Here is a 21,482-nt window from a genome sequence, read left to right as displayed (position 1 = left end):
CCTTGGAAGCTGAGAATGAAGGATGTGAGTGTAAGCAGTGTAAATGAATTCAAGAATTAGTATGATAGCTGGTGTGTGTGTGTGTGTGTGTGTGTGTGTGTGTGTGTGTGTGTGTGTGTGTGTGTGTGTGTGTGTGTGTGGTATTTGGCCTCCCTCAATGAGTCTCTGACTACCTGGAAGTCTCTCTTAATAATAATATTTGTTAAGCTGGTTGGCAAAAGAGGGCAAGCAAAACACAATTTATGAAAAAAATTCAAAAACATATTTGAAGAACAAATTAAAATGATGTTCAAGGTATATTATTTCAACATTCTAATCTTGAAATAATATACCTAACCGACTAAGCATTATGACTGGTAGTTGTTGATTATCCTGGTTTTCAAGATAATCAGAAAAAAATTAAAAGATCTAGAAATTAAGTAAGGATAACATTAAAAATGATGTCATTATATAATGCCTTACAAACCAGGCTTACTAAGTCTACTCTCAGATAATGAATTATGTTGGACACTAAAATTCACATCTTATAACACCAAACAGATATAAGAAAATGATTAGCACCATTTCTATTGCACACTTTCTGTCTCAGTTATATCGAATAAATAAAAGAGAAAAAGGGATGCGCATTCTACTTATATCAAGAGTTGATTTTCTTAAACTTTCAGAGCATTATAAAAAAAGGAAGGAGGAAAAACAACTTAATAAAATTTTTTGCTAACACTAAAAATTATGTTCAGCATAAAGATTTGTTTCATAAATTTCCTTAAAATGAATTTGCGCAATGAAGTTAAACGATTAACTCAAAAGAAAAAATTTAACAAGTATACAGGAATTCTCAAATCAACAATTTAAAAATCTAAAAATCTATAATACAGAAAAAATATTACACATATACTGTATATTTGTTAACTTGGTTGGCAAAACAGGGTTTATGAAAAAAATTCAAAAACATATTTGAAGAACAAATTAAAATAATGTTCAAGATCAACATTCTAATCTTGAACTAATATACCTAACCGACTAAGCATTATGACTGGTAGTTGTCGATTATCCTGGTTTTCAAGATAATCAGAAAAAAATTAAAAGATCTAGAAATTAGGTAGGGATAACACTAAAAATTATCTTATTATATAATGCCTCACAAGTCAGGCTTACTAAATCTACTCTCAGATAATGAATTATGTTGGATACTAAAATTCACATCTTATAACACCAAACAGATGTAAGAAAATGATTAGCTCCATTTCTATTGCACACTTTCTGTCTCAGTTATATCAAATAGATAAAAGAGAAAAAGGCATGTGCATTCTACTTATATCAAGAGTTGATTTTCTTAAACTTTCAGAGCATTATAAAATTTTTTGCTAACACTAAAAATTATGTTCAGCATAAAGATTTGTTTCATAAATTTCCTTAAAATGAATTTGCGCAATGAAGTTAAATGCAAAAGAAAAAATTTAAACAAGTATACGGGAAATCTCAAAACAACAATTTAAAAATCTAAAAATCTATAATACAGAAAAAATATTACACATATACTGTATATTTGTTAACTTGGTTGGCAAAACAGGGTTTATGAAAAAAATTCAAAAACATATTTGAAGAACAAATTAAAATAATGTTCAAGATCAACATTCTAATCTTGAACTAATATACCTAACCGACTAAGTATTATGACTGGTAGTTGTCGATTATCCTGGTTTTCAAGATAATCAGAAAAAAATGAAAAGATCTAGAAATTAGGTAGGGATAACACTAAAAATTATCTTATTATATAATGCCTCACAAGTCAGGCTTACTAAATCTACTCTCAGATAATGAATTATGTTGGATACTAAAATTCACATCTTATAACACCAAACAGATGTAAGAAAATGATTAGCACCATTTCTATTGCACACTTTCTGTCTCAGTTATATCAAATAGATAAAAGAGAAAAAGGCATGTGCATTCTACTTATATTAAGAGTTGATTTTCTTAAACTTTCAGAGCATTATAAAATTTTTTGCTAACACTAAAAATTATGTTGAACATAAAGATTTGTTACATAAATTCCTTAAAATGAATTTGAGCAATGAAGTTAAATGCAAAAGAAAAATTTAAACAAGTATACGGGAAATCTCAAAACAACAATTTAAAAATCTACAACTCTGGTAGTTTATTATAAGAAGTATACAGAAAAATATTACACATATAGTGTATATTTGTTAACCTGGTTGGCAAAAGAGGGCAAGCAAAACACAATTTATGAAAAAAATTCAAAAACATATTTGAAGAACAAATTAAAATGATGTTCAGGATCAACATTTTAATCTTGAACTGATATACCTAACTGACTAAGCATTATGACTGGTAGTTGTCGATTACCCTAGTTTTCAAGATAATGAGAAAAAAATGAAAAGATCTAGAAATTAAGTAAGGATAACACTAAAAAAATTATGTCATTATATAATGCCTTACAAACTAGGCTTACTAAGTCTACCCTCAGATAATGAATTATGTTGGATACTAAAATTCACATCTTATTATAACACCAAACATGTAAGAAAATGATTAGCATCATTTCTATTGCACACTTTCTGTGTCAGTTATACCAAATAGATAAAAGAGAAAAAGGCATATGCATTCTTCTTACATCAAGAGTTAATTGTCTTAAACTTTCAGAGCATTATAAAATGTTTTGCTTACATTAAAAATTACATTGTGTATAAATATTTGTTTCATAAATTCCTTAAAATTTGAGCCATGAATTTAAATGATTAACTCAAAAAAAAAATTTTAGCAAGTACACAGAAAATCACAAAACAATTTAAAAATCTATAATTCTCATGGTTTATTGTAAGAAGTATACAGAAAAAAATATTACATGTATACTGTATATTTTTTAAACCTGGTTGGCCAAGCAAGGCAAGCAAAACAAGATTTACAAAAAAATTCAAAAACAGATTTGAAGAACAAATTGAAATAATGTTACAAGATTATATAATCTCGTAACATTTAAGCACTGATTTATAATCAGTGCTTAAAATGTTGTAAAATAAGCAACCATTTTACAATAAAGTTCTTGGCACCTTAAAGTCTTTAACAGCAAAAGTCAGTCTTTTTTGAACATGCATTGTATATATAAAATTGATTAAAATAGAAAAATAAATAAAATATCCTTTTCCCACCCATAGTGAAAATTGTACAAATAACCTTTCGTGGGTGGGAGCAACACACGCTCACACACTACTTGGAAAGAAGTCAATGGACACTATAGTGTGAGGAACAAACAGCCATTGCATCCATTTTTGCTGTGGTAATTGCAGCATATTTTACACAAGCGTAAGAATTTTGGACCATTCTTCCACAGGAAGAATGGTCCAAAATTCTCATCGATTCCAAAAGATCAGGGCTTTGTGGAAGCCAGTCAAGTGTGGTGATGTTTGTGTCTTGCTGATGAGACAACGATCAGTTAAATTTGCATTCTTTGTCCAGAATATTCAGATAACAATCAGAGTTCGTTGTTCTTGGCACCATAAACAGAAGTCCAAGCACAAACCAGGATAAATATAACTTATACCATTGTATCACCACCTGTTAAATTCATAGTTGAAGTTCATACTCTGCTATGCAACATTCACCAGGCATCTGCCACACCCATCCATCTGCTCAGTAGATGGTGTAGCATGATTTGTAGCTCCATAACACAGCTTACCAAGACTCAATATACACACTCTTTGCAACACTGAAGATGACACTGCATGTTGGTATGGGTAATGTGGGGGTTTCCATATTGAGGTACTACATGGAAACTCATGTTGTAAGCCTTAGTTCTGAATGCTTTTATGCAAATTCTTGTTCCAGTCAGCGTCCAGAACTCCACATTTAACGTGTAGGCTGAAGAATAGCAGTTTTTATATATTATCCTTTGCAGCGCCCTACTCTCAAGGTCAATGAGTGTGATGAGTCATCTACTGCAGGTGACTCTCTGCACTTCCATCTCAGTACTGTATCACTAATTGTTGACCTGGGATGGCCCAATTTGTCAACAATTTCCCGAACAAACAGGCCTGCAACATGGCATCCTATCACAACACTTCTTTCAATCTCTGTCAGTTCCCTTCTCACAGCCATTTCACCTGAACACAGTTGCACTGACTTGAGAGCGTTATATTCCTCCAATTTATATTGGTTATAAGCATGTGATCATTACATAACTTTGTGAAAATTGGATTATAGATAAAAAATAGTTCTTTATTAATGAGCTGAAGAATTATGTATTTAAAAGAAAATTACATTTTATACTAAAAAAATAGTGTTCCTATAAATCAACTCAAATTAGCTTTGTAATTTTTTGCTTTGTTAAAAACTAATAAGTTTAGTATAAATTAATGAAATACTAAAGTTTCTGCTAGCTAAGATTCTTGTTTTTTAATATGATTTTGCCATTTAGCTGTTCATGTAAATCATCATTTTATATATATGTACAGTATATACATTACATTACAATATATGTACAGTAAAACCCCTTTTTTTACACTTTCCAGGGGACTGATGGAAAAAAGTGTAAATAGCAGGAAATGTAAAAAACATTAAAAAAAGCCTAAAAGATGACTTACTGATAGTATGTGACTCTACATACTAGATCACAAAATTTAATAAATCAAAATAAATGAATTTACAATTATTTACATTTATCTATTTAAAAAAATCTTTAATTGTCGATTGTTTTTGCTTTTTCTGCACTCTTATATAAGTTCAACCTGCCTCTCCACGTGTATAAGGCATTAAATGCCCCATCGTCTCCTGATGCACTTGTAATATTGCTTTTTTACTAGTAGGGATGGTAGGTTTTTAATCAGTCTTCTTCAACCACTTCTTCCTCTTTACCAAGGTGTTTGGAAAGGATATGTTCTACATTTGGTACCATTGATGTGATCACACCAGCATCAACATCGTCTTGAAATGAGGAAGACTCATCCATCACATACCAGTTGTTGGGCTCTGACATATTTTTTTTCTTTCTCCTGTAGTTATTCCTCCTCTTCCACAAACGTAACTCCAGCCTGATCTTGGACTCTCTTTGGACACGGAGAGTCCAAGATCTTTTGCTAATTGCACATGTGTTCCGGCATGCCAATTTCACGTCGCAGAATTGCCATCTTTCTTCTACCAAAATACATTTTCTGTCTTTTTTTCTCCATGTTACTAACATAGATCATCCACCACTGCAACTTGAAAGCAACTATCACACACTAAATTACATAGCAGAAATTCTGCAATATACCACGTGCTTCTGAATTGCGACTATGAACACCAACACTGCAAGCTAGTGAAGCGATATTTCACGAATTGTGGTTTATTCACTGATATCTAATATTCATGAGTAACAACTGTTACTTAGTAGAAGTGTGAATGTGATTTCACAATTTGTGTATGATCCTTGTTCATGATTTCAATACAGCACTGTGAATGTGAAATCACATCACATGTTACAGGTGCCACGAGCTACTGACAGTTTAAAATTACTGATATGAAAACTTCACGGTATCAATTCGTAATGTGATTGAAAAATCATGGTATCACTCATCACTACTGCAAGCGTACAAGTCACCGTGATGGTGGAAACAAAACTACAGCCAAAAGCAACGGCATCTGAGAACAGAAATGCGCAGATTTCCGCAGAAATCGATTTGAAAATCAGTGTTGCCACCTGAGAAAAAAACCGCAAATCACGAGAAATAACATCCAAATCAAGTTGTTAATGGTGGGAAAACAATATATTGTAAGAATAGATCTTAAGACGGGACCAACAGAAAATGGCATAAATGGGGAAAACATAAATTGCAGGAACGTAAAAACAGGGTTTTACTGTATACATAAAATGATGATTTACATGAACAGCTAAATGGCAAAATCATATTAAAAAACAAGAATCTTAGTTACCAGAAACTCGACATTGGTACCATTCAAGAATGTGTGAGTAGAGCTAATTTTAAATAATATGGTCCACTATAGAATGGGAGAGAAAAGGTTAGCAAAACAAGTTTTTTGTTTTTGTTTTTTAACCAGGATGACAGAAAAAAGATCAAAGGGAAGACAAAGATCTAGATTGATTGATACAGTAAGAAGTGCTGTAGAACAGTGTTTCTCAAACTTCAGATATCTGCATACCCGTTCTTAAATTTGTTATTACCAAGTACCTCCTTATCAAAATAATAATAAATAAATAAATAAATAAAGTATATTTCATTGTAAATGTCTATTTTATTTGAATTTATATGTTCATGTAAACAAAAAATTATTTATTTTTAATAGAACAAAATTTGGAATAGGTTCTTCATTTATCGTCCATGAAAATCCACATTCCAAGTAATTCATATTGTACTTATGAAGATTTTTCATGTTCTTCCTGGTTGGTTCTCTAGATATATCAGATGACACACCCTTATCAATTTCATTTGATCCAGATACAATATCAACGTTTTCTTCTTGCTTACAGCTACTTGTATTTGCTATATTGCTCTCTTTTGAGTTTTATAAATCCGGTCATTAACCAATGATCCATACTTAAGAATTTGAAAAATAAAAAAATTACTGTATTTACTTGAATATAACTCGCACTTTTTTCCCAAAATTAATTAAAGCTAAAAAATCATGGTGCAAAATATAGGAGGGGATTTTCGGAAAGTAAAGTTTTAAGGAAAAAACTGAAAATGGTGCGACTTACCAAGAAGCTCCTATTCTCTATTGCTACTTACGGCATCGAGAACAGTTTCCTTGTGTGCATCATCAAAGTCATCTATCCAAATAGCTTAATCTTCTTTCCCATTATTTCAAGCAAAAATTACCCGTAATTTACAAGACTTGAAATACATAATGAACAATCCTTCACAAATGACTAATGAGAAATAAAAGCAGAGTGCAAAACAGACAGCAATGATAGGCCAGTAGGGATAGAGCAGCTATGAAGAAGCGCATATGATTGGTGCGGTATTAACAAAAGATTGTGCAAACCCAAAGATAAAGGCAAGCCAACAGTTGAGTTCAAATGCTAATTCTCTTCAACCGAATTCCATAATATCTGAAACACATTCATTATATATTTCTTAGTTTTAACAAGCTCACGATGGCGTGGTGTCAAACAAAACCATATGTTACACAGGCAACATATGGTTTTGCCTGAGTCTATACAGCAGTTTCTATTGGAGGGGAGATGTGATTCATTACTTATTGCCCTTTTCTATCCCAGTTGTCTCTAATTGCACTATTTGTTGAGAAATATTACACAGACTACAAATGTCTCTGTACCTTATTCAGTGATACAATAAAACAACTTATTTTTCTTGTTTTTTCAGCATAGTGACGCTGTTGGGAAGGGCATGTTGTTTACCGCACGGAGCAAGTTACTATCACAAATTTAGTTTAATCCTTTATCCAAGTGTAAGCTAACAAAGTTTACACCTGAAGTACCTTCAGGACTGAAGGCAACTCGTGGTAAAGGTGGACCAACTTCTCATCACTCCTTGTCTTAGTATCTCCCATAATGCAAAGCACATCTCCTTGCAGACATGTATACTGCTATGCATTAAGGGAAGGGCCACTACCCAGACCGGTTTCGACCTTTATTGAGGTCTCATTAGTGGGAGCCAGACCCAGAGGTGGTGATACCAAGGTGGAAGCAATGGAGAAGTCATATATACCTATACGAGTTGCCAAAAGGTGTCGCACCTTATGATCCCACTGTCCCAATGTGGTCTCACATGTCCCACTGATGAGACCTCAATAAAGGTCGAAACCGGTCTGGGTAGTGGCTCTTCCCTTAATGCATAGCAGTATACATGTCCACAAGGAGATGTGCTTTGCATTATGGGAGATACTAAGACAAGGAGTGGTGAGAGCTTGGTCCACCTTTACCACAAGTTGCCTCAGTCCCGAAGATACTTCAGGCGCAAACTTTGTTTGCTTACACTTAGATAAAGGATTAAACTAAATTTATTATAGTCTAACCAAGTGGAAAAAAACTTCCAACATCTTTCTCTAAATCTAGAGTTACTATCGCAAGGATGTGAACATCGTGGCGATAGTAACTCGCAATTTGAGTAGGATTCATTCATAATATATAATTTATTGAGAAATATTAATTTCTCAATAAATTATATATGATCTATACCTGTAATTAGTGTTATGATGATGATGATGAGAATCTATACAAACATTAAAACTAGAAGCAAGGATTATATGGCAATAAAAACGTTTATGAAATCCATAAAAAAAATAAAACAAAATAAAAAAATTAAAAAAAAAGTAAAATAAAATAAAATAAAAAGTGTCTGTCTATAAAGAAAAGCATTAAAAAGGAGGCTTTAATGCAATTATAAACTTGATACTCACTTGAACTCTGAATTTCCACATCATACCAACTTCAATACCTGGAATTTGCCCAAAGTGATTGGGAGGTACTAGAGTACATTCTTTTGTACGTCCTACACATGCCATACCTTTACCCCAATCTCTAGTACAGGATGAACTAGCTGAGGCCATTTTTGCCTTCTTTTTACTTCCTTTTAACTTTTCACCAGCTCGAACAACCTCTGTTTCATCATTCTTACAGCTAGGGCAATACCTGAAATTAATACCTGAAATAAACTTGATGAAGATTCAGAAATAAAGCATGACAAATATTTACTGATAAGTTATTCATTTGTATGAGTTGGAATATTGACAAACCTTTAATATTCATTAAAAAAAACTCATTCACATTTACAAATAAACTTTTTATGCACTAAATATTTTTAAGAGATTTCATACAAATTATGATTAGTAGATTAAACAATACATGCATTTTGGAATGATTTTTTTAATTCTGATTTTATAAAAAGAAATATTTTTACTCGTATCAGACCATTCCAATAGCAGAATTCTAAGGATTTTTTTTACAAGAAATCCCTAAAACAAACAAACAAAAAAAAATCTACATTACTACTACTATTGGTAATGAGAAGAGAACTAATAAATTAAGTTTCTCCTCTTGAAAATTACCATTTTAAAGAGAAATGTAATTTTCAAGGGAATATATATATATATATATATATATATATATATATATATATATATAAAGAAACTTCCACAGAACAGATGCAGCTGAAAGTTATTTTAGAGCACATCCAATTAATTTCCTATCTGGCTAAGTATATGCTGCAAAAAGTTTACATACATAAATATGTCAACTGTTTTAACGAGTAAATTGCTTTAAATATGTAAAGAAAATTAAGGAACTATATCATTAACTTACATCATTATGAATGGCTAAATTTCATTCATTTATTGAACAAAATTTGTGTGAAATATTCAATTTAATTAACATGCTTATGTCAAATGAATTTAAACATCAATATAAACCTTGAAGGGGTGCTTCAAGTGTCAAAGCTGTATAACTGAGAGGAGACCTCCACATAGCCATCAGAGGAATGCGGAAAACCGACCAGGGCTTCTGACATAATGTCCAATCCTCACCTTCTCGTGGTATACTCTGTTAGGTATCTACCTGGATGCTGAACATATGAGGATTGACTGGCAATTTGAGATTTGCTGACCAAATTGTATTCCTATTGGCTTAAACCACAAGTAAAACGATGGAACAACATGACAGAATTTCATACTGGTTAGGGCATCGCCCGATTACACAAGGCCCCCGTTGTTTATATCAGGGAAGCAGGGCGAACAGCAAAAAGTCTGAAACTGGAACTAACCAACACATCGACAGATATCAAGATTGGCACCGTCAACATTGGATAATAATAGATAAGTATCAAATTGACATAATAGGTGTTACCAAAATAAAGAAGAGAAAAACAGGCGAGATCCTTCTAAACAACAAAAACAAGATCAGGGAAGGAGTAGCTATAGTATTCAACACTAAATACAAGGATAAACTTCTTGAATGGCAGGCAATATCAAATAGAGTGATATGGGCTAATATAAGAATAGGGAACAGCACAATAAGACTTTACTTAAATTAAGGGGATATTAAATCCCACATAGTTTTAAAACCGAATAAGAAACTCAAAGATTGGAATCAGAGAGTTTCTTGCCGAATATAGTAAACTATAAAGTATCGGCGAACACTTAGCGTGAGCTAATGAAAGTAATCCTAGCACGTAGTATAATACCAGATGACTCATTGCAAAGGTGGGGAAAGTTCAGCTAGCTATTCTTAGGTATTTTCCATAATGTAAAAGCACATTTCCTAGGAAATGTATGCTAGGAAATGGTTGCACCTGTCTGGAAACTTGTATCGCAGAGTATATAAGTTCTTTTCGCTATACACTTTGGTATTAGGTCTAGCTACTCGCTGATGAAGCCTCAAAAAAGGCTGAAACCGGTCTGGGTAGTGACCTCCCTCCATAATGTAATAACAGCATACATTTCCTAGGAAATGTGTTTTTACATTATGGAAAATACCTAAGAATAGCGATCTGAACTTTCCCCACCTTTGCAACGAGTCGTCTGGTATTGTACTACGTGCTAGGATCACTTGCATTAGGTCACGCTAAGTGTTCGCCGATACTTTATAGTTTACTATATTCGGCAAGAAACTCTCTGATTCCAATCTTTGAATTTCTTATTCGGTTTTAAAACTATGTGGGATTTAATATCCCCTTAATTTAAGTAATGTTTTCATTGCCGAAATGAAGCTTATTAGCTCTTTATACTTGGGTAACTTAATGGTTGCACCTGTCTGGAAACTTGTATCGCAGAGTATATAAGTTCTTTTCGCTATACACTTTGGTATTAGGTCTAGCTACTCACTGATGAAGCCTCAAAAAAGGCTGAAACTGGTCTGGGTAGTGACCTCCCTCCATAATGTAATAACAGCATACATTTCCTAGGAAATGTGTTTTTACATTATGGAAAATACCTAAGAATAGCGATCTGAACTTTCCCCACCTTTGCAACGAGTCGTCCGCTATTGTACTACGTGCTAGGATCACTTGCATTAGGTCACGCTAAGTGTTCGCCGATACTTTATAGTTTACTATATTCGGCAAGAAACTCTCTGATTCCAATCTTTGAGTTTCTTATTCGGTTTTAAAACTATGTGGGATTTAATATCCCCTTAATTTAAGTAATGTTTTCATTGCCGAAATGAAGCTTATTAGCTCTTTATACTTGGGTAACTTAATGGTTGTACCTGTCTGGAAACTCGTATCGCAGAGTATATAAGTTCTTTTCGCTATACACTTTGGTATTAGGTCTAGCTACTCACTGATGAAGCCTCAAAAAAGGCTGAAACCGGTCTGGGTAGTGACCTCCCTCCATAATGTAATAACAGCATACATTTCCTAGGAAATGTGTTTTTACATTATGGAAAATACCTAAGAATAGCGATCTGAACTTTCCCCACCTTTGCAATGAGTCGTCCGGTATTGTACTACGTGCTAGGATCACTTGCATTAGCTCACGCTAAGTGTTCGCCGATACTTTATAGTTTACTATATTCGGCAAGAAACTCTCTGATTCCAATATTTGAGTTTCTTATTCGGTTTTAAAACTATGTGGGATTTAATATCCCCTTAATTTAAGTAATGTTTTCATTGCCGAAATGAAGCTTATTAGCTCTTTATACTTGGACAATAAGACTTATTTGTGCTTAATGTCACACAGAATGTTCTACTAAAGAAGAAGAGAAGGAATTTGAGGCTTTAGAAAAGGAAGCTGCCACAATGAAAAATTTGGTTCTTGTTGAAGATACATACAGCATAGTATATAATGATTACCAGACATAAGAATATTTGGAGAAAAGAGCAAAGCCAATAATTGTAATGGTAATTCCTGCTAGACTGCTGCTCAGAACATGGACTGCTTATTACTAACAGAATGTTCCAACATAAAAATGTGCAAATTCACATGGAGAAAAGAGGCAAGGAATAAGAACAGTCTCACTATGTTATTGTTGATAGTGATGTTTTCCCACTGGTGCAGGACACTAGGGTGTAAAGAGGATTAGAAATTGGAAGTGATCACCATTTAGTTTTGAGTAGGATAAAATTGAATATCATATTGAAAAGAAGAACATGTGAGAAAGTTTTAAAGTGAATAAAAGATGAACAGCTCTCAGATGTGAACTGTAGACTAAAATACACAAAAATTATTCAAGAAAAAATGAAAGTTTGAGAACAGGAACCAAACCTTGGAGATTCAGTGGCAAGCCCTGAAGAAAACATTGACTGATTCAGCCAGAGAGGCATATGTGGTGAGATTGTCTGCAAGGATAGAAAAATCATAATTTCGTGGTGGACACAGGAAGTTAAAGAGGCAGTGAAGGACAAGAAGAAAGCATATTGAAAGATCCAGGTAATAAGTCAGCTTGTGCTCTTAGAGAATACAGAGATAAATGAAAGAAAGCTAAACAAAAGTTATCATGGAAAGACTCCAGCAAAAATATAGAAAATAAATATCAGGACGGTGACAGGATATTCTGAAGGCTGTTGAAAAAGCTCAGAAATGGAGGAAAGAGTGCTGTAAAAGGAATTAGATGCTAATGGTGACATGAAAACAGGAGAAAAAAAGATATCCTTGAAGTATGGAGTAATTACTTCGAAAAATTGCTAAATGAAACAAGCAGTGAAAGCATAGTGGTAAAAAACTCAATAGGCATGCAATCAGGAATACATATCCACACTTGAAGCCATCAAGGGCTTGAAATGTGGAAAGGCAGCAGGAGTAGATGATATTCGACCAGAAATGCTGAAATATGGTGGTATAAAAGTCTTACAGTGGCTGCATTGCATAGTTCAGAAGACCTGAAGTAAACAAACCTTCTGAACTATGAAACAGACGATTGGAGTAATGCTCTCATAATACCCATATACAAAAAGGGAAATAAAACTGAATGTGAGAATTGCAGAGATATTTTCCTACTCAGTGTTCCTGGTAAGATTTACACAAGTATACTTGAAAAATAGTTGAGAAGGATTGTGGAAGGAAAGCTTGGTGAAGAACAAGCTGGATTCAGCCCAGATAGAGGTTGTCAGGATCAGATTTACACTTTACAAAAAATTGTTGAAAAATCATGGGAATATAACAAAGATCTGTATTTAAGTTTTGTAGATCTGGAAAAAGCATATGACAAGGTGCCAAGAGAGAAGCTATTCAAAACGCTGCAGTTATACGGTGCCTGTGAGGCATTATATCAAGCAATACTTGGTCTTTATTTGAGTTATAAGTCAGCAGTTAGAAGTGAAGTATAGGAAGATGTTAAATCTGGTGTCAGAGAAAGATGTAGATTATTTCCTCTGTTATTCATTATCTATATAGATCACATTATGAAGAAAAGTGGTATTAAATCTCATATCAAAATTGCAGGTGTTAATCTCTCAGTTCTTTACTTTATGCAGATGATGTTATACTTCTAAATAAATCTGCTATAAGTCTGCAAGATTCCCTGACTAAACTGAATAACTGTTGTAATAGAAAATGGTATGAAGGTCAGCAATAACAAGACAAAGACAATGAAAATAGAACAAGTAAAACATTTCATGTACTTAGGCACAATTTTTAGTGAAGATGGAAAATTAAATGTGGAAATAGACAGTAGAATTAGCAAAACTAGTATGGTAAAAAGTCAACTGAATAAATTTATATGGAATAAAAGAGAAATTAGTCAAAACACTAAATTAGCTGAATATAAGAGTGTTCAAACAATTTTAACTTATGGATCAGAGAGCTGGGTTAAAAATAAAACACTTGACCAAAGACATTGTTAACATTGCCGAATATGTTAGCAGAGCTAAGCTTAGGTGGTATGGACACTTAAACAGAATGAGAGAGGAAAGATTAACAAAACAAGTATTGGCTGTTAGATTGGCAGGGAAAAGATCCAGAATAAGACCAAGACATAGGTGGATAGATGCAGTAAAAAGTGCCTTAGATGACAGAAATATGAAATCTGATAATGTTCGAGTCTTGACAGGTAGCAGATTGATTTGGAGCAAAATTGTTGATAGGAAGTTAATAATGATGTAATTTCTTCATGAAGTGCTATCATAATATCCTGTACACCCCTTGAGGGTACATGTCAAGAATTGGATGATGATGATATAAATCTTGAAATTAGTAATAAGTGCAAGAGCACAATTCTTACTTATTAATTATGGTACGTGGTAAGTCATCTCAACTCCAGATTTCTGATTTAATATGCTTTTTCAAACTGACATTCACGAGATACAGTTAAAAGACTAATCATGTATTCATCTAAACAGTTACAATAAAGAAGCCATTATTATTATTATTAATATGTGACACTTCCAGAGAGTCCAAAGACTCAGCAAGGGAGGGCACCTACTCTACAAATCTCTATCTCCACCATTCATCCAACAAGCTACAACTACACCATCTACTGCCCACCACCACTAGTATTTTAACAGACCATCACAAACATCCATGCCCACGGTGAGATTCAAACCCACAGCCTTTTTGCTGGAGAACAGATCAGTTATCAAATGAGTTCTATCCACATGGATTACTAATGGAACTAAACTATCATTTAAGAAGTGATACATTTCAAATTCTCTTCATGGAGCTGAAGTAAAACTATTGGAGAAAGTAAAAATTAGTCAGAATTAAAAAATTATTGATGAGAATGACAGTAAGATAGAGGAAATACTGAATGTGGATACTGAAAATTAGTACTATAAGTAAGTAGTAGCTGTAGTGCTAATTTTTAACGAATACATTTTTATGAAGTGTATGATCAACTTTTTTTTAAATTTATTTTTTTTTAAAAGTTTAAAAATTAAAACTTGTTAGAAATATATTCTTGTAAGAAATAAAATAATATCTCGTATGAAAACTACTTTGAACAGTTCTGGTCAAAAATCTAAAAATTAATGCTAAATTAAAGTTGTCAAGAAATATCCTTGTATAATCTTTTATCAAGTACGTATGTAGAGGCTTAAGTGCTGTGAGGACATCATGTTGGAGGCTTAATGGATTTTTTACAACACTCAAAAAGAATTAAAATAGACTTTAATACTTCCTATATTTCGTCCTAGTCACTAGGACATCTACGGGGATTACAAAAAAATTCACATTGGTACAACTTTCACATTGGTACCAACCAAATCTCAATAAATATGGGTGCATTAAGCTTCCGAAGATTTGGGAAACACTCATCACCAGAGTTCCCACCTTACATTCCAGGCCACCTACTACTGCCCTTAGAGGGTGCTCTACCTAGATAGGACTTTAGTGTCACCCATGTGGTTGGGCTTAGTATTGTTTGTTATTTGTGCATATGTTACATTAATTTTTTTGTAATCCCCGTAGATGTCCTAGTGACTAGGACGAAATATAGGAAGTATTAAAGTCTATTTTAATTCTTTTTGAGTGTTGTAAAAAATCCATTAAGCCTCCAACATGAGGACTTTTATCAAGTGTTAGAAAGCAAAGTTTGAATGTATACAGAGGGTAATGACTTCACATTAACTGCCTTAGTAACTTTCCATAATACAAAGCACGCATCTTTTTGGGTGGGTACAATGCTGTGCATTATGGGAAGGGCCACTACCCAGACCAGTGACAACCTGTATTGAGGTAGAAGAGGGTGATCTACAAGATCACTAAATCTCAAGTGACCCAAACAGACCACTACTAGACTCATTACCTTTAACATGAAATACTCCAGCACAGGAAACATAACAGTGGTTTCATTCAGTGACAGGCAAAAACCTACCACCAAGGTAGAACAACTCTACTCCCAAGAAAGCAAGTGGAAGGCAGACCAGAGAAAGATATGAAGGTAATACAGAAAGCATAATATTTCCCATATGCAAGTACTTTGGATTAGACATTGTTTTTTTTTTTCCTTACTTGATTATAAAGTAAAGTTGCTAAGAAATTATATTCTTGTTCAATCCTTTATCCATGAATGTTATTGTAAGTAAATTCATTGCAGCAAACTGTACACCATAGCAAGTCTAAATGTTGGGGGGGGGGGGGGGGGAAGCAGAAATAAACTGTTTTTGATTCTATATAGTATCTACAGTAAAATCCCTTTTTTACACTTTTCTGTGGTGGAAAAAAAGTGTAAATAGCAGGAAATGTAAAAAAACATTTTAAAAAAGGCTAAAAGATGACTTACTGCTAGTATGTGAGTCTACATACTTGATTACAAAATTTAATAACAAAATAAATGAATTTACAATTACTTACATTTATCTATTTAAAAAAAAATCTTTAATTGTTGATTGTTTTTGCTTTTTTTTTTTTTGACATAGTGCCAGATTGCTTTGCATTGAGTTCAATGCTTGACCTGTTTTTTACTAGTGTTCAAAGCGGACACAGAGAGTCCAAGATCTTTTGCTAAATGCACGTGTTCCGGCATGCCAATCTACATGTTGCAGAATTGCCATCTTTTCTTCTACCTAAATACATTTTCTGTCTTTTTTCTCCATGTTTGCTAACATGAATAATCCACCACCGCATCTTGAAAGCAACTTTCACATGCTAAATTACGTAGCAGAAATTCTGCGATATCAATTCGTACTGTGATTGAAAAATCACGGTGTCGCTCATCACTACATTGCTGCTGCAAGTGTGCAGGTCACCCTGATGGCAGAAGTGAAACTACAGCCGAAAAAAATGCACAGATTTCCGCAGAAATCGATTCGAAAATCAATATTGCCACCCGAGAAAAAAACGCAAATCACGGGAAATAACGTCCAATAGGCCTTAAGTCGGGACCAACGGAAAATGACGTAAATGGCAGGAAAACGTAAATTGCGGAAATATAAAAACGGGGTTTTACTGTATATAGATTTTAAAAATAAATCAGCAAAATATTTTACCATTCATTAATATCTGGAACTTCTTTTAAAGGAGGTTTAAGACACCAAATATGATAAGCCATATCACACTCATCACATAAAATCTGTTTCCCAGGATCATTCTTTCCCCCACAGATGCAACATGCACATGATTTACAACTTTTATTAGGATCATCTTTGCAATCAGAGCAGTCAGGTTTGTTTTGTCCTATAATGGGAAAAAATGTTTCGTGTATATACATTATTGAATTTGGTAATTTTATATGATTGCATTTTATACTCATTTGAAATATATTTATTATTTTATAAACTACATAGATGATCTAAATTTCAATGAATTGTGTTGAATTTTTTTTATTTGTCCTTTTACTTTAATGCCTCATAAAAATTAGAATCAAAACATTAATCAACACAATATGCAAATATGCTCTGTATGCTTAATCTGTACCATGTAAACAGCATGAACTTGTTAATGAAGTCAGGTCTAGTTTCTGAAGATGAAAAATTACAACCCAGTTGCCACTTTCTAAATAATGAGGAAATGACATTGGTGCAGGGAGTGACTAAGAAATGATAATCAAATGTCAATAGAAAATAAGCAGTTATAATCAAGACCTATAATTATTTTAGGTGACAATTTGTTTTGAAAAAAAAAAAAAATAATAATAATAATAAATAAGGAATGATTATCATTTCTCTCTTTGCAAACATATAATGCTGAGCTTGTTTTAACATCAGGCTGTACATGAATATTTCAACAGCTCTAGTTGATCTCATTAAACTAGAAAAGATAATGCATTTTCACTTTCTCTTGGAGTACAAAGTTCAGCTGACAAATGACATGTTTGCAGTGTTCATTGTGACATCTTAATTCAGAATCAAGAGAGAGCGGTTATCGAGAAGAAGCTTTCTTTTTGAATACATGTCACTGATCCCATTGGCCTTGAACTTTCTGAACCAGTTAAATGCAGTGCTTTTCTTCACATCATTCAAAACTTGCTTTACTGAAGTCTTAAATCTTGATATAATGAAGCTGCAGAAATCCAACACAAATAGCAAATTCTCATAGGATTTTGGTCACACATTCTAAACAACAACAATTCCAAAATAAACATAAATAGTTTTCAAATATCATTCTGTTTAAAAAACAAGATCTTCAATCTGTTATTCAGAAGAGTAATTATTTATTACGATTCATAATAAAAAATGAAAATATAATATAAAGACATTTTCTTTGGTTAACTTTAGTTCTAGTAGTTAAAAAATGCTTAGCATGAGAAGTATTGGTTTATCTTAGGTAAGTTAAAAAAAGAAAAATGCTAATCAGTCTCAACAAATATAATTTACAAGATTATATCTAAATAAAATATAAAAAACTTTTTATATTCTTTTAGGGAGAAAAAGAGGAAAACATGGAAAATTAGAATTGGCTGGACATTTAAGTTGAAATATTTTTTTTTTATAAATGTTAACATATGTTATGTGACTGTTTGTCAAGCAGGAGGAATCCTACCACATTTTCTTATTTTTACCCAACAAACTTACAAGATAACACTATGAAATTTCTACTTAAATCTTTGGTCTGTCCTAAAATGTGAACTTATGGGCATAATATGCTTTCAGAATTCATCATTTAAAATAATTGTTTCATCCAGTTCAAAACAAAAATTAAACATAAGCAATGGAAGTGTCACACACACACACACACACACATACCTGAAACTGAACTAAAACATTATTATTATTATCCCGGGCAACTCCAAGGAGTCGACAGACTCATCGAGGGAGGCCCTAACATCATGTCAAGAACAACTATTCGACATTCACACAGTATCTATCATACCTTGCCTTGAACTCATTCATGGTCGTAGAACCCACAACAGACTCTGGCAGCTTATCACACTCATTCACCACTCTCCAATTAAAAAGCTAGCTCTAACACCCTTGTTAACCACATTCTTACCCAGCTTACATGCATGGTCCCTAGTCCTCCCACCACCAGTCCTATTATCAAAAATATCTTCTGGATTAATCTTATAGAAACCCTTCAGTAATTTGAATGTCTCAATCATATCATCCCTTTTCCGCCTGTCGACCAATTTTTGCAACCCACAAATCTTCAACCTATCCTCATAAGGTTCATTCCACAGACCTGCTATCATCTTGGTCACTTGTCGTTGGATCCTCTCCACTTCCTCTCCATCACGAAGAAACCCTGGAGTCCATAACTGGGCACAGTAGTCCAGATGGGGTCTTATCAAGGCTCGATACAGAGGAACAATAACTTGTTTGTCTCTGCATGTTCAAGTATTTTTCAGAAGCCAAGTGATTTGATGAGCTGATTTAGCTACTTTTGCAATGTGCCCCCTAAACTTCAATTCCCTATCCACCAACACTCCCAAATCCCTGGCCTCATCAATCTCCTGGAGTACGGTTCCACCAATGCGATATACTGCTGCTATTCTTTTCACCCCAAAGTGCATAACCTTACACTTTGCCACATGTGAAATCATTTAGTCCGGTTATGAACAACCTTTGTTCTTCAGTGGGCCACAACTGAAAACCTAATATTCCATACAGGCTGAAACGAACACAATATTAAATACCTTTATATGTTAATCAAAAATTTTAATTTATGGGGTGAAATTTGTTATTTTCAACATAGATTTACAAGTTTTTTTTTATTTGATTTACGTTTTATTAATAATACTATCAAATATACACAGGTATAAGTACATAATTTTTTTAATTAAAAGAAATTAAATAGCTCCTGAAATTTAATTAATGAGATATTTGGCTCTGTTTCTTGTCAACAAGCTTTTCAGTATTGCAAGGTATGTTTGAAATTGCGACTGACACTATTTTTTAGTCATTCGTCATCAAGATCGCGATTTCGACGATCATTTCTTACAATTTTCATTTTCAAAAAGAGTTGTTCACATAGATAAGTATTACCACATAAACTGATTATTTGCCTAGAATGGGTAACAGGCAATGGAAATTTATCAGTTGGAAAGTAACTTATAAAAAATCAATAATACTAACATTTTGAAATTTATTTCTTAGTTCAACGTTGCTTTGAAAATCGATTATTTCCATTTGAAATTCTTCAGGAACCCTTTCAACATCTATATTAAAGGATGATGAGAAAATAACAAAATTAGTTTCATTCACAAGTAAGTTTTTGAACAACAAACTAGATTCTTCTTGTAGTCTCTGTATTTCCTTTGCATTTTTTTTTTTTCCAGGTCAATTTTCTTTTCTCAGAATTAGAAAATGAGCCATATTATTAGATTCCAGTTGCCGATTCCAAATTTTTAGTTTATTTTCGAAGGGTTTTATTTTATCGAACATTTCATTAATAAGTTCTGTCCATGAAGATTCACATTTAATTCGTTCAAATGTTGAGCAATGTCAACGCATAATGCAAAGCCACACATCCAGTTCTTGTCATTAAATTCTGGAAACAGGTTGTCTTTCATCTCCAAGAATAAATGAATTTAGCTCTTCAAATCTTACACACGATTAAGAACTGTGCTATGACTTAACCATCGAACCACCTCGGTGTTAAAAAGGATATCACCATATTCGTTTTCTATATCTCTCAAAAATTCTTTAAATTCACAATGATTCAGTCATCGAGACTTAATAAAATTTACAATTTTAATTTTTAATGATTGGTGGAACAATGTTGGACATTTTCAAAACTTTTGCACTCCAATCTTCTTGTTGCAAAATGCAGTGAGAAATAATTATTTTGCATCCTGTTAATCTTTTTATGTCTCTGGATAATAATCCCGACAGATTAACATTTATACATGAGCTCCATCTGTTGTTATACCAATGACAATTTTTATTGAGATATTTAATTGATGAAGAACAGTTTTCAGTTTCCTGTACATATATTTTTCTGGTAGCAGTTCCTTTCAATCGAACTAAAGATGCAAATTCTTTGGTGATGTTAAAACTAGAATCTGTTCCTCTCAAAAAGTCAGCAAGTTGTGCTATATCACTAATATCAAAACTTTCATCCAAAGCCAAAGAAATCCATTCTAACTTAGAAATATGTCCCTGCAAAATTTATACTTTGCAAAAGAATTCTTACAATTGTAAATTGCAACAAACTGATTTTAGAAATTATATCTTTTTTTTTTTTATCAGGGAAAGTGACATATGCTACCACTAGTAAGCATTCTTTTACTATTTTTCCATCAGAGAATGATTTCATTCTTTTTGCCAAAATTTGACTAACAATGTAGCTTGCACAAAATGCAGTATCTGCAGTTAATGAAGCAGCTCTAAATATACTTGGCCATTGTTTAAGATTTTTTTGCAGTTGATTCACTTCGTCTTTGCACAACTGTACTTGCAAATTGTCAAATTTTGAAGAATATTTTGTTTTATAATGCCTCTTGATGTTATATTCCTTGAGAACAGATTCTTTCCCCAACAGCAAACAGCGTTGTCTTTTATGCCAGTAAAAAAAATAGTTGCATGTCCATCTTTTGATAAACTTATGATTTTCATCTTCAACTTTGCGTTTTCTAGATTTTGAATTCATTGATTAAAACACAGGATTCTGTTTGTAAAAAAAAAGAGAAAAAAAAATTTGTAAAGATGCAATTTTTTAAAAGAAAAAATTATATTATCATTATAAATTTATAATTTAAT

The 21,482-nt window shown here is 32.9% G+C and overlaps 1 protein-coding gene across 2 annotated transcripts in view; it reads right to left on the bottom strand.

The window, feature by feature from the left end:
- LOC150095380 (E3 ubiquitin-protein ligase UHRF1-like) overlaps positions 1-21,482 on the bottom strand; it is a 253,377-nt gene that overhangs the window by 92,118 nt on the left and 139,777 nt on the right. For both annotated transcript variants that reach the window (XM_090410065.1, XM_090410066.1), the window contains exons 7-8: positions 16,833-17,019; positions 8,377-8,608 (exon numbers count right to left, since the gene is read on the bottom strand). In XM_090410065.1, the coding sequence (XP_090266191.1) occupies positions 8,377-8,608; positions 16,833-17,019 (419 nt within the window). The remainder of the gene's footprint in view (positions 1-8,376; positions 8,609-16,832; positions 17,020-21,482) is intronic.

Source organism: Typopeltis vanoorti, chromosome 20, assembly GCF_054136105.1.
Source record: "Typopeltis vanoorti isolate ZY-2024b chromosome 20, IOZ_Tvanoo_1.0, whole genome shotgun sequence".
Classification (NCBI taxonomy): domain Eukaryota; kingdom Metazoa; phylum Arthropoda; class Arachnida; order Uropygi; family Thelyphonidae; genus Typopeltis; species Typopeltis vanoorti.
The sequence above is the reverse complement of the archived record's forward strand: the minus strand, read 5'-3'. Positions and strand labels throughout refer to the sequence as shown.